This window comes from Pecten maximus, chromosome 9 (assembly GCF_902652985.1).
Source record: "Pecten maximus chromosome 9, xPecMax1.1, whole genome shotgun sequence".
Lineage (NCBI taxonomy): Eukaryota > Metazoa > Mollusca > Bivalvia > Pectinida > Pectinidae > Pecten > Pecten maximus.
The window spans coordinates 8458380-8473328 of record NC_047023.1 but is presented as its reverse complement, the minus strand read 5'-3'; the positions used below and the strand labels follow the sequence as shown (position 1 = coordinate 8473328).

General features: G+C 40.1%; 1 protein-coding gene across 2 annotated transcripts in view; it reads right to left on the bottom strand.

Annotated features, from left to right (window-relative positions):
• Positions 1–14949, bottom strand: part of LOC117334520 (spatacsin-like) — a 63617-nt gene that overhangs the window by 47687 nt on the left and 981 nt on the right. The window contains exons 2-8 of one of the 2 annotated variants that reach the window (XM_033894195.1): positions 13372–13535; positions 12394–12609; positions 10987–11575; positions 10367–10493; positions 8979–9129; positions 7320–7765; positions 19–192 (exon numbers count right to left, since the gene is read on the bottom strand). In XM_033894195.1, the coding sequence (XP_033750086.1) occupies positions 19–192; positions 7320–7765; positions 8979–9129; positions 10367–10493; positions 10987–11575; positions 12394–12609; positions 13372–13535 (1867 nt within the window). Of the gene's footprint in view, positions 1–18; positions 193–3439; positions 3463–7319; positions 7766–8978; positions 9130–10366; positions 10494–10986; positions 11576–12393; positions 12610–13371; positions 13536–14949 lie in introns of those variants that run through there. The other variant, XM_033894196.1, reaches the window with a different exon arrangement.

Below are 14949 nucleotides of genomic sequence, written 5' to 3'. Positions count from 1 at the left end.
GACGATTGTTAATGTTACCAGATTAGCCAGGATGAGGAGAGCTGGTTTTATCTGTTGGTTTGACAGGTACTGGACGACCCTGTTTAAGCTGGCTCTGATTATACAAGTAAGATCTGCACGGTGTCCCTGTCTGTACAGGAAGGTCTGTAGAGCGGGAATACGATTTCCTGTCACTCCACTTTCTATCACAGCCTGGAATACAGGAAATATATATTAAAGTTTAATTTATTTACAACAATTTTGGAACAAGTTTTACAACCTTTCCCTTAGGACCACCTTATAAACATTGTACAGTCCTTCATTTGAACCAGATATACGTACCAGACCATTCACTAGCTAGTCCCAGACATTTACCATGTACATACCTCGTCTGACATACCAGACCACTCACTAGCTAGTCCCAGACATTTACCATGTACATACCTCGTCTGACATACCCGACCACTCACTAGCTAGTCCCAGACATTTACCATGTACATACCTCGTCTGACATACCAGACCACTCACTAGCTAGTCCCAGACATTTACCATGTACATACCTCGTCTGACATACCAGACCACTCACTAGCTAGTCCCAGACATTTACCATGTACATACCTCGTCTGACATACCAGACCATTCACTAGCTAGTCCCAGACATTTACCATGTACATACCTCGTCTGACATACCAGACCACTCACTAGCTAGTCCCAGACATTTACCATGTACATACCTCGTCTGACATACCAGACCACTCACTAGCTAGTCCCAGACATTTACCATGTACATACCTTGTCTGACATACCCGACCACTCACTAGCTAGTCCCAGACATTTACCATGTACATACCTCGTCTGACATACCAGACCACTCACTAGCTAGTCCCAGACATTTACCATGTACATACCTCGTCTGACATACCAGACCACCCACTAGCTAGTCCCAGACATTTACGCTGTACAAACCTCGTCTGACATACCCGGCCACCCACTAGCTAGTCCCAGACATTTACCATGTACATACCTCGTCTGACATACCAGACCACTCACTAGCTAGTCCCAGACATTTACCATGTACATACCTCGTCTGACATACCAGACAACTCACTAGCTAGTCCAAGACATTTACCATGTACATACCTCGTCTGACATACCAGACCACTCACTAGCTAGTCCCAGACATTTACCATGTACATACCTCGTCTGACATACCAAACCACTTACTAGCTAGTCCCAGACATTTACCATGTACATACCTCGTCTGACATACCAGACCACTCACTAGCTAGTCCCAGACATTTACCATGTACATACCTCGTCTGACATACCCGACCATTCACTAGCTAGTCCCAGACATTTACCATGTACATACCTCGTCTGACATACCCGGCCACCCACTAGCTAGTCCCAGACATTTACCATGTACATACCTCGTCTGACATACCAGATCATTCACTAGCTAGTCCCAGACATTTACCATGTACATACCTCGTCTGACATACCCGACCATTCACTAGCTAGTCCCAGACATTTACCATGTACAAACCTTGTCTGATATACCAGACCACTCACTAGCTAGTCCCAGACATTTCCCATGTACATACCTCGTCTGACATACCAGACCACTCACTAGCTAGTCCCAGACATTTACCATGTACATACCTCGTCTGACATACCAGACCACTCACTACCTAGTCCCAGACATTTACCATGTACATACCTCGTCTGACATACCCGACCATTCACTAGCTAGTCCCAGACATTTACCATGTACATACCTTGTCTGACATACCAGACCACTCACTAGCTAGTCCCAGACATTTATCATGTACAAACCTTGTCTGACATACCCGACCACTCACTAGCTAGTCCCAGACATTTACCATGTACGTACCTCGTCTGACATACCCGACCACTCACTAGCTAGTCCCAGACATTTACCATGTACATACCTCGTCTGACATACCAGACCACTCACTAGCTAGTCCCAGACATTTACCATGTACATACCTCGTCTGACATACCAGACCACTCACTAGCTAGTCCCAGACATTTACCATGTACATACCTCGTCTGACATACCAGACCACTCACTAGCTAGTCCCAGACATTTACCATGTACATACCTCGTCTGACATACCAGACCATTCACTAGCTAGTCCCAGACATTTACCATGTACATACCTCGTCTGACATACCAGACCACTCACTAGCTAGTCCCAGACATTTACCATGTACATACCTCGTCTGACATACCAGACCACTCACTAGCTAGTCCCAGACATTTACCATGTACATACCTTGTCTGACATACCCGACCACTCACTAGCTAGTCCCAGACATTTACCATGTACATACCTCGTCTGACATACCAGACCACTCACTAGCTAGTCCCAGACATTTACCATGTACATACCTCGTCTGACATACCAGACCACCCACTAGCTAGTCCCAGACATTTACGCTGTACAAACCTCGTCTGACATACCCGGCCACCCACTAGCTAGTCCCAGACATTTACCATGTACATACCTCGTCTGACATACCAGACCACTCACTAGCTAGTCCCAGACATTTACCATGTACATACCTCGTCTGACATACCAGACAACTCACTAGCTAGTCCAAGACATTTACCATGTACATACCTCGTCTGACATACCAGACCACTCACTAGCTAGTCCCAGACATTTACCATGTACATACCTCGTCTGACATACCAAACCACTTACTAGCTAGTCCCAGACATTTACCATGTACATACCTCGTCTGACATACCAGACCACTCACTAGCTAGTCCCAGACATTTACCATGTACATACCTCGTCTGACATACCCGACCACTCACTAGCTAGTCCCAGACATTTACCATGTACATACCTCGTCTGACATACCCGACCATTCACTAGCTAGTCCCAGACATTTACCATGTACATACCTCGTCTGACATACCCGGCCACCCACTAGCTAGTCCCAGACATTTACCATGTACATACCTCGTCTGACATACCAGATCATTCACTAGCTAGTCCCAGACATTTACCATGTACATACCTCGTCTGACATACCAGACCGCTCACTAGCTAGTCCCAGACATTTACCATGTACATACCTCGTCTGACATACCAGACTACTCACTAGCTAGTCCCAGACATTTACTATGTACATACCTCGTCTGACATACCAGACCACCCACTAGCTAGTCCCAGACATTTACTATGTACATACCTCGTCTGACATACCCGACCACCCACTAGCTAGTCCCAGACATTTACTATGTACATACCTCGTCTGACATACCAGACCATTCACTAGCTAGTCCCAGATATTTACCATGTACATACCTCGTCTGACATACCAGACCATTCACTAGCTAGTCCCAAACATTTACCATGTACATACCTCGTCTGACATACCAGACCACTCACTAGCTAGTCCCAGACATTTACCATGTACATACCTCGTCTGACAAAGCCGCCCATTCACTAGCTAGTCCCAGACATTTACCATGTACATACCTCGTCTGACATACCCGACTACTCACTAGCTAGTCCCAGACATTTACCATGTACATACCTCGTCTGACATACCAGACCACCCACTAGCTAGTCACAGACATTTACCATGTACATACCTCGCCTGACATACCAAACCACTCACTAGCTAGTCCCAGACATTTACCATGTACATACCTCGTCTGACATACCAGACCATTCACTAGCTAGTCCCAGACATTTACCATGTACATACCTCGTCTGACATACCCGACCACTCACTAGCTAGTCCCAGACATTTACCATGTACATACCTCGTCTGACATACCAGACCACTCACTAGCTAGTCCCAGACATTTACCATGTACATACCTCGTCTGACATACCAGACCACCCACTAGCTAGTCACAGACATTTACCATGTACATACCTCGCCTGACATACCAAACCACTCACTAGCTAGTCCCAGACATTTACCATGTACATACCTCGTCTGACATACCAGACCATTCACTAGCTAGTCCCAGACATTTACCATGTACATACCTCGTCTGACATACCCCACCACCCACTAGCTAGTCCCAGACATTTACCATGTACATACCTCGCCTGACATACCAGACCATTCACTAGCTAGTCCCAGACATTTACCATGTACATACCTTGTCTGACATACCAGACCACTCACTAGCTAGTCCCAGACATTTACCATGTACATACCTCTTCTGACATACCAGACCATCCACTAGCTAGTCCCAGACATTTACCATGTACATACCTCGTCTGACATACCAGACCATTCACTAGCTAGTCCCAGACATTTACCATGTACATACCTCGTCTGACATACCAGACCACTCACTAGCTAGTCCCAGACATTTACCATGTACATACCTCGTCTGACATACCAGACCATTCACTGGCTAGTCCCAGACATTTACCATATACATACCTCGTCTGACATACCCGACCACTCACTAGCTAGTCCCAGACATTTACCATGTACATACCTCGTCTGATATACCAGACCATTCACTGGCTAGTCCCAGACATTTACCATGTACATACCTCGTCTGACATACCAGACCACTCACTAGCTAGTCCCAGACATTTACCATGTACATACCTCGTCTGACATACCAGACCACTCACTAGCTAGTCCCAGATATTTACCATGTACATACCTCGTCTGACATACCCGGCCACTCACTAGCTAGTCCCAGACATTTACCATGTACATACCTCGTCTGACATACCAGACCACTCACTAGCTAGTCCCAGACATTTACCATGTATATACCTCGTCTGACATACCAGACCATTCACTAGCTACATGTAGTCCCAGACATTTACCATGTACATACCTCGTCTGACATACCCGGCCACTCACTAGCTAGTCCCAGACATTTACCATGTACATACCTCGTCTGACATACCAGACCATTCACTAGCTAGTCCCAGACATTTATCAGACCTCGTCTGACATACCAAACCATTCACTAGCTAGTCCCAGATATTTACCATGTACATACCTCGTCTGACATACCAGACCATTCACTAGCTAGTCCCAGACATTTACCATGTACATACCTCGTCTGACATACCAGACCACTCACTAGCTACATGTAGTCCCAGACATTTACCATGTACATACCTCGTCTGACATACCAGACCACCCACTAGCTAGTCCCAGACATTTACCATGTACATACCTCGTCTGACATACCAGACCACCCACTAGCTAGTCCCAGATATTTACCATGTACATACCTCGTCTGACATACCCGGCCACTCACTAGCTAGTCCTAGACATTTACCATGTACATACCTCGTCTGACATACCAGACCATTCACTAGCTAGTCCCAGACATTTATCAGACCTCGTCTGACATACCAAACCATTCACTAGCTAGTCCCAGATATTTACCATGTACATACCTCGTCTGACATACCAGACCATTCACTAGCTAGTCCCAGATATTTACCATGTACATACCTCGTCTGACATACCAGACCACTCACTAGCTAGTCCCAGACATTTACCATGTACATACCTCGTCTGACATACCCGACCACCCACTAGCTAGTCCCAGACATTTACCATGTACATACCTCGTCTGACATACCAGACTGCTCACTAGCTAGTCCCAGACATTTATTATGTACATACCTCGTCTGACATACCAAACCACTCACTAGCTAGTCCCAGACATTTACCATGTACATACCTCGTCTGACATACCAGACCACTCACTAGCTAGTTCCAGACATTTACCATGTACATACCTCGTCTGACATACCAGACCACTCACTAGCTAGTCCCAGACATTTATCATACCTTGTCTGACATACCCGACCATTCACTAGCAAGTCCCAGACATTTACCATGTACATACCTCGTCTGACATACCAGACCACCCACTAGCTAGTCCCAGACATTTACCATGTACATACCTCGCCTGACATACCAGACCATTCACTAGCTAGTCCCAGACATTTACCATGTACATACCTCGCCTGACATACCAGACCACTCACTAGCTAGTCCCAGACATTTACCATGTACATACCTCGTCTGACATACCCGACCACTCACTAGCTAGTCCCAGATATTTACCATGTACATACCTCGTCTGACATACCAGACCACTCACTAGCTAGTCCCAGACATTTACCATGTACAAACCTCGTCTGACATACCCGGCCATTCACTAGCTAGTCCCCGACATTTACCATGTACATACCTTGTCTGACATACCAGACCACTCACTAGCTAGTCCCAGACATTTACCATGTACATACCTCGTCTGACATACCCGGCCACCTACTAGCTAGTCCCAGACATTTACCATGTACATACCTCGTCTGACATAGCCGACCACTCACTAGCTAGTCCCAGATATTTACCATGTACATACCTCGTCTGATATACCAGACCACTCACTAGCTTGTCCCAGACATTTACCATGTACATACCTCGTCTGACATACCAGACCACTCACTACCTAGTCCCAGATATTTACCATGTACATACCTCGTCTGACATACCAGACCACTCACTAGCTAGTCCCAGACATTTACCATGTACATACCTCGTCTGACATACCCGACCACTCACTAGCTAGTCCCAGACATTTACCATGTACATACCTCGTCTGACGTACCAGACCACTCACTAGCTAGTCCCAGACATTTACCATGTACATACCTCGTCTGACATACCAGACCACTCACTAGCTAGTCCCAGACATTTACCATGTACATACCTCGTCTGACATACCAGACCACTCACTAGCTAGTCCCAGACATTTACCATGTACATACCTCGTCTGACATACCAGACCACTCACTAGCTAGTCCCAGACATTTACCATGTACATACCTCGTCTGACATACCAGACCACTCACTAGCTAGTCCCAGACATTTACCATGTACATACCTCGTCTGACATACCCGACCACTCACTAGCTAGTCCCAGACATTTACCTTGTACATACCTCGTCTGACATACCCGACCACCCACTAGCTAGTCCCAGACATTTACCATGTACAAACCTCGTCTGACATACCAGACCACTCACTAGCTAGTCCCAGACATTTACTATGTACATACCTCGTCTGACATACCAGACCACTCATTAGCTAGTCCCAGACATTTACCATGTACATACCTCGTCTGACATACCAGACCACTCACTAGCTAGTCCCAGACATTTACCATGTACATACCTCGTCTGACATACCAGACCACTCACTAGCTAGTCCCAGACATTTACCATGTACATACCTCGTCTGACATACCAGACCACTCACTAGCTAGTCCCAGACATTTACCATGTACATACCTCTTCTGACAAAGCCGCCCATTCACTAGTTGGTATACCAACATCAGACACACATTCTGCAGTCCCAGTTTTTCCACTCAAATCTGAAGTCTTTTGAATCTGATGGCCTATACATCCTCTGACCTCTCCAATAAGGTCGAGTAATTTCTCTATAGCCACATTCAAACTCTGAACTTCCCCTTCATGACTGTAGGACTCTTTCACCACATCCAGTAAGTTCAGACCATCATGGAGCAATTCATACAGAAAATCAAGCAAGATTTCTGCCAGTTTTTTGGAGAATCTCTCTGATCCCTTGTCTGAGAGGTGTAGTTTTACTGTCTCTATCAACAACTGCAGAGCTGGCTCCAGCTGCATCAGGTTGTCATGGTGATTAGAGGTCAAAGACCAAGTAGGGGAGGTCACTCCTGGAGAGGTTGGTGAGGATAGTTTGGACCTGGAAAAAACTGAAAGAAATCTTAATTTACTGCAACATTCACAACAAAACATAATTACTTTAAATTAAACTGAATCTCACATTTATTTTAATTCTGCTTACCTTCATATTGATACATATTGACTTGACATGCTAATTGATGTTAAATTGTACCAAAGAACAAGAGGCCCATGGGGCCTGTATCGCTCACCTGGTTGGATTAGACCAAATGTCAAAATAATGTTCATATTCAATTTGTTTTATTTGTAAATCTCTAACAATGCTATATATGGTTATAGTGTGGGAATCCGAACTGCTTTAAAGATTAATGAAGTCCAAACTCTCAGGTCTGAAAGACCTCAAGAATTGTTTTTATTTTCCCCTATTGGGCCCCACCCCTTTGGCCCCTTTGGGGTCAGAGCCACCATTTATGCAAAATCTGTTCCCCTTCCCCCAAGAAGGATGTTTCTGACCAAATTGGGTTAAAATCCATTCATAACTTTATGATAAGTAGCGATTTAAAGGAATTACCTCTATTTCCCCTATTGGGCCCCGCCCCTTTGGCCCCTCGGGGGTCAGAGTCACCATTTATGCAAAATCTGTTTCCCTTCTGCCAAGGATGTTTCTGACCAAATTGGGTTCAAATCCATTCATAACTTTATGACAAGTAGCGATTTAAAGGAATTACCTCTATTTCCCCTATTGGGCCCCGCCCCTTTGGCCCCTTTGGCCCCTTTGGGGTCAGAGCCACCATTTATGCAAAATCTTATCCCCTTCCGCCAAGGATGTTTCTGACCAAATTTGGTAAAAATCCAATAAGAACTTTTTGACTAGTAGCAATTTGAAGCAAATGTTGACGGACGGACGACGGACGGACGACGAACGCTGCGCCATGACATCAGCTCACCGGACCTTCGGTCCAGGTGAGCTAAAAATGAAAAAAAAATTTGAAAAACTGAAAAAATGATTAGTATAATGAGTTCCCATTGAACATGCAAAATGTATTGTCGTTAGGATATGTGTCTATGATTCCAACACTTCTATATTGTTCATAAAAATATATTCAACAGAAAACTTACTGGATTTCCTCTTGTATGGTGGAAAATCTTTGTATTTTCCACACATGGTTCATAATCATGTTGAATATATAAGTATCCTTAGATACTTGTGTTACATATGAAATTTAATGGGAACCATTATAATTATCATCTATTAATATTTTAAGTCATTCATAAGGATCTTACAGTTTTCTTTGCTTTTGAGGAAAAAGACGACAGTGTCCAGTTGCCTCTGCTTCAGTCCGATCTCCAAAGTATGTAAAGGAATCGAGCAGCGCCCCCACTTATTAATATGGCAAAGAGTGTCCGCTACACTTGCACCTGCATACACCATCATCTGCAAAGGGAGATAAGTCATTCTATAGTAGACAGAAGAGTTCCCATTTGCTGAATGATGTACCTGACAATGTTTTTTTACAATGATTTGACAAACCTAGTCATACTGGTAATTTCTTACCATCAGCTTAAGGAAGATTTGACCGTTACTTTAACATCATAACAATACAATTGAAAAAAAAAAAAAATTGTATACAAATAACCATAAAATATACTATCATCATGTCAGGGTATTGGGTTGACCATTACTGCCCCAGTGAGAAAGGTTCTTTTTATAAGAACATGGATGTAGTGCAGCAGTATAAGCTGGGGGTATTTCTGATTAGGCGATTGGGTGCCGTAGATCGTGAGTTTGAGGCCCTCTTAGGACACTAGTCATAAAGTTGTCTTCCATGGTCAATTGTGTTACTATGTTATGTAAATATATCACTAGTGATGTAATAGTTATGACAGTACAGACAAGTAAATTATCATATTTTTTTTCACCCATTTATCAAGATAAAAGTAAATTTCAAATGATCACATACGTAGAATATAAAACAGTTACCATTACATAGGATAAGTATATAAACAAAAACTATTGTTATTTTTGTGTTAATGATGCATACGTTCGATAACTCATTCGCCAAAGGACTATTGTAATTAACTAGAAAACATCTTAGGTGGTGTATATGTACAGAAAGATACAAATAAATAGCCTAATAAAAGGTTTGAAAGTTAACAACACAAGTTAAATCTATGTGATAGAATTGGACCATACCAATAAAAAACTTAGAAGTTTTATCAATAGCCTTTATGTTCATACATTGTACTTATAACAATAAATAAATAAATGGATAAACAAATAAAAAATGAATGAATGAATAAATGAATATTGATAATTAATCATTATCATTAATATCAGAATAAAACACATTTTAATCTGTGGACTTGATACCTTTGTAAAATAAGTAAATAAATAAATAAATAATTATTGATAATTAATCATTATCATTAATATCAGAATAAAACACATTTTATTCTGTGGACTTGATACTTTTGTAAAATAAGTAAATAAATAAATAAATAATTATTGATAATTAATCATTATCATTAACATCAGAATAAAACACATTTTAATCTGTGGACTTGATACCATTGTAAAATAAGTAAATAAATAAATAAATAAATAAATATTGATAATTAATTAATATAATTAATATCAGTATAAAACAGATTTTAATCTGCTGACTTGATACCTTGGTAACAAAATCTTCCTGTCCGACTGTCTGGTCCATGATGACACACATCAGGTGGGTGGGTGAAGCGATAAAGTGAGGGAAGTTTGGGTCCTTGGACAGAATCGCTTGACTCTGGGTACACAGGCTGTGATCAGAAAACACGGTGATATACTATTAGAAATTATTCTGATGTTTTATCAACTTTTCATATATTAGTCTGGCTTTAATTAATGCAAGACCAATATAAAAGAAAAAGTGATAAAATACTAGAATTATTCGGACAAGGTGATATATCAGTATTGGTTTCATTAAATTTAAGGTAGAAATTCAATCATACTGCCATCTTTATCATCATCAAGGTGGCTGAATTTTGAAAAGACAGGATAAAAGATGTACAAATTTAAATTCTATACAAGAGCCATTCAAAAATTAAATATCATATATATAGCTCCGGATCCTTGCATTTCAATGTTCACAAACAAGGAATAAATTTCAAACATAAAAAACATGCACAATGTTGAATATCTACAGATAACACTAAGCTACATGTACTATGTACTTTTACTTGTTAATAAAGATAAGTTATTAATTATAAATAATAAATTTTGTCAACTTTACTAAATATTCAATTGTTCTACCTTTCTGTTGTCACTGTGGAAGTCTTTGTGTCACACACACACAGGAACTTTCCTTTGTCAGAGTGGAATACCAGAGAAACGACAGATTTACCGAGGGTTGTGTCAGTAATGGTAAGTTTCTGTAGAGAAGGCGGCAAAAATACTTTTCCTATCAGAAATGAATTTGTCTTCTTTTCTTGCGCATTTGACTTCCTGAGAAATCCAGAAACTTTCCAGCGTGTTTTGGTGACAGTCTGCTTCCCTACTTTTACACTGTGCCTAGCTTGGTACCAGGGAGTACTCCTTATTTCACTATGCTGGCTATGAAGTGTCAATAATTTCTCCCTCCACACGACATCGCCGATATCACATGTAAGACAGACATTGGTTCCCCCAGCAGAGTCTGTCAAAGAATTGGTCTCCACGCAGGTGGGGTTTTCTTGTGCATACCGTTCTAAGTCAACTACAGTCAGGGACAACGTGTTCTCAACTAACATCAAAGTCTGCAGGTCATGTGACACACGCCATTTCATCAGACGATCTGGCTCCAGATTTGTCCTATGAAGATCTACTTGGCAAAATAAATTTCCAGTTATGACTTCATAAAAGTCTGAAAATATTTAAGGAATAATAAATATTTTAAATAGATGCTGAATTTCAAAGAGTGCATAATAATTTGTAGTTAAGACACATCTAGCTGATATAATTTTCCAAAATAAATATAATTAACGAGAAATCATTAATTAAAAATAAAATACCCCTTTCTATCTACCCATACATATAATCAGAACTCAATGGACCAGGTAAATGCATGGGACTAGCTTGTGAGTGGTCATATGAACTAGACACTAATCTTGATCATTGATATAATGAAAATCAGATTTTACATAAAACTTTTATTTAATTCTTTATGAGGACAATTCAGCAAATTACAATCTCATAATGAATATAAAATAATATGCATGAGTTCCATGAAATCAAAGTTCAAAATATAACTAGATCAGTGTGAATATAAATATATGTGATAGAGCTCGGACACATTTTTCTTCGATGTAGGTCAAGTGTCAAAATGTAGGTCAGAGTGACCTAATCTTGATACATGACAAACAATCTCACCTAGGTGAACATATAACCCATGCCCCAAGTACTAAGTGCCAGTGACAAGTTGTGGAGGAGATAAAGCCGGGACAAATTTTTAACTTGATTTAGGTCCAAGGTCAAAATGAAGGTCAGATTCTTACTCTTTACACATGACCCACCCTCTCACATACATCGGAACATATACCCCAACTATTCAGTGCCAGCATCAAGTAGTCTAAGATACAGAGACAATAAGCAGAGGAACAGATGTACACAATGCAATAAGTCCCCTCCTCCACCCACCCCCAAAACGTGACCAATACAATGATTCACCATTTCGAAGGATACTGAGTGTGTTTTTGTCTCTATTAAATACAGCAGCGATACTGTTGAGGACTTGTAGACATTGTACGTCGCTATGAGAGGGTGGTAGAGGAATAGTACTGATGGCCAGGAAACTGTTTCTGTTCTTCAACTGGAGACATATCAGGTGGGACGGAGTGGCTAATACGACATGCTCTCCATCTCCTGCTATCAGCTGTACATCATCTTCAGGAGAAACACCTGTTCAACAAAAATCATTCAAATTGTATATTGCTCCTTTTCATTCTTCTGACTTGTTTCACAATAACTTCATCTACATTTTTATAAATTACAATATCATTTTATTTAGCTCCAACAAAAAACACTTAAATTCAAAAGGGGTAAATTATGATTATTTAACAATAATGTAAATTCATTCCAAACTGCTTAAGAAGGTTGTAATTACTTCACTACTGTCATTAGATTATTTGATTAATTGAACAATGTGATTCAATTACACAAGTTCATATCTCAATGAGCACATTCATATGAGGCAGAAATTTGAATTGTTAGGAAAATACTGTATAGTTTATCAAATCTGAATTGAAGTTTAAAATTTGATTTGCAAGTTTTACTTTAGTAAATATGGAGACAGTTCAATGAAAAAAATATTACACAGGGTTTTTTGCAAATGATTTTCTTTGAAGTTATTCAAGAAAATTCAATAACTAATTCTGATGTATTAGATATGTATTTCCCCAAAGATAATGACATCTGTTTTTAATCTGTTTTTCTTTTTTTGTAAACTGTTCTGTTAATTTGTATAAGACTGCTCCTTAATTGTACCCCATATAAATATCAAGGCTGTAAAAATATATCACAATTGTAAGTCTATATTGCTACCGTATGAATATATATAACATAAAATAAGAACTTCAAAATTTCTTTTTATCTTCGGATTTGTGACTCTTATTAGAGCAGTTAATATAAGTGCTTGTGATGATGCTGCCATTAACATTATACCCTTTTCTTTGATGACATCGGATAGCGTCTGTCGTACATCTGTGGATAATCCTTCCTCATCCAGTCTACCAGACAGTATTTCTCCATTTTCAGAAAGTGCAGCAAATTTTGCCACTCCCTGATCTTTAATAGCTGATGCTTTCCCATCATATATCCATTGGAATCTGCAGACACAAATCATACTCGGTAAACATGTACACTTCAATTATATCATTTGGTATTTTCTGTATGTACATACTATACAGCACATTTTTTTTTATCCTGTACTCTACATTCTTAATTATACAATGGAATCTACACTGTATAATAATAATATCAAAAGACAAATAGCCTCCAAGAAAAAAATATTTCTCTCTACTTTGGACAAAATTTTGATCACAATTATATATAATCTTTTATCACAGACTTACTGAAACATGTCAAGGCAAAATCAAAACAGATTGGCAGTAATTACAGTTACATATCATGCTGTATTATCAGAGACATATATACAGAGAGATTGGCAGCTCTCTATTTGCCCTTGTGTTTACATAGTGGCCCCTGACCTTCCCACAATCCTTTGCGGTCGCTCGGTTCAGTCCTCACTAGACGCCATATTGGAGAAAACTTGAAAACCAGACACATAATTATCGATAATTTCTATTTGAAATCATCACCAAGATCCAATTATGTGCGTTAATTTTATTAATATCAAAGTGCAGAAGTGTCATCAATATGAAATATATCACAATTTGCTGTCCAAGTGTTTGTATTTTGAGTATGAATGTCCAGCACAACGCAGGAAAGATCGGCGGGAATCTCCATTTTTCGAAAAGTCCCTATGGGGTTTTCGAGAATACGGATAAATGACAACAATGTGCATGATAATCAAGACCACATTCCATAAGTATGGTAACTTTTGTAGTGGCCTAGATAAAACGATGTGCTTTTTGTGTGCATTTAAAATTGACGATGTTTTGGTCGGACGTAATGGCTGCTAATTACAAAACTTGAACATGTCGATAAGACCCAATAGATTTTAGAAAATACGGATAAATGGCCACAATGTGCATGATCAAAAGACTATATCCCATAAGTATGATAGTTTTGGGTTAATGTGGTAACTTTTGTAGTGGCCAAAATAAAACGATGTGCTTTTTGTGTGCGTTTAAAATTGACGATGTTTTGGTCTGACATAATGGCGGCTATTTACAAACTTGGACATGTCGAATAGGACCCAATGGATTTTAGAAAATACGGATAAATGGCAACAATGTGCATGATCAATAAGACTATATCCCATAAGTATGATAGTTTTGGGTTAATGTGGTAACTTTTGTAGTGGCCTAAATAAAACGATGTACTTTTTGTGTGCGTTTAAAATTGACGATGTTTTGGTCTGACGTAATGGCGGCTTAATTACAAACTTGGACATGTCGAATAGGACCCAATGGATTTTCGAAAATACGGATAAATGACAACAATATGCATGATCAATAAGACTATATCCCATAAGTTTGATAGTTTTTGGTTAATGTGGTAACTTTTGTAGTGGCCAAAATAAAACGATGTGCTTTCTGTGTGTATTTAAAATGACGA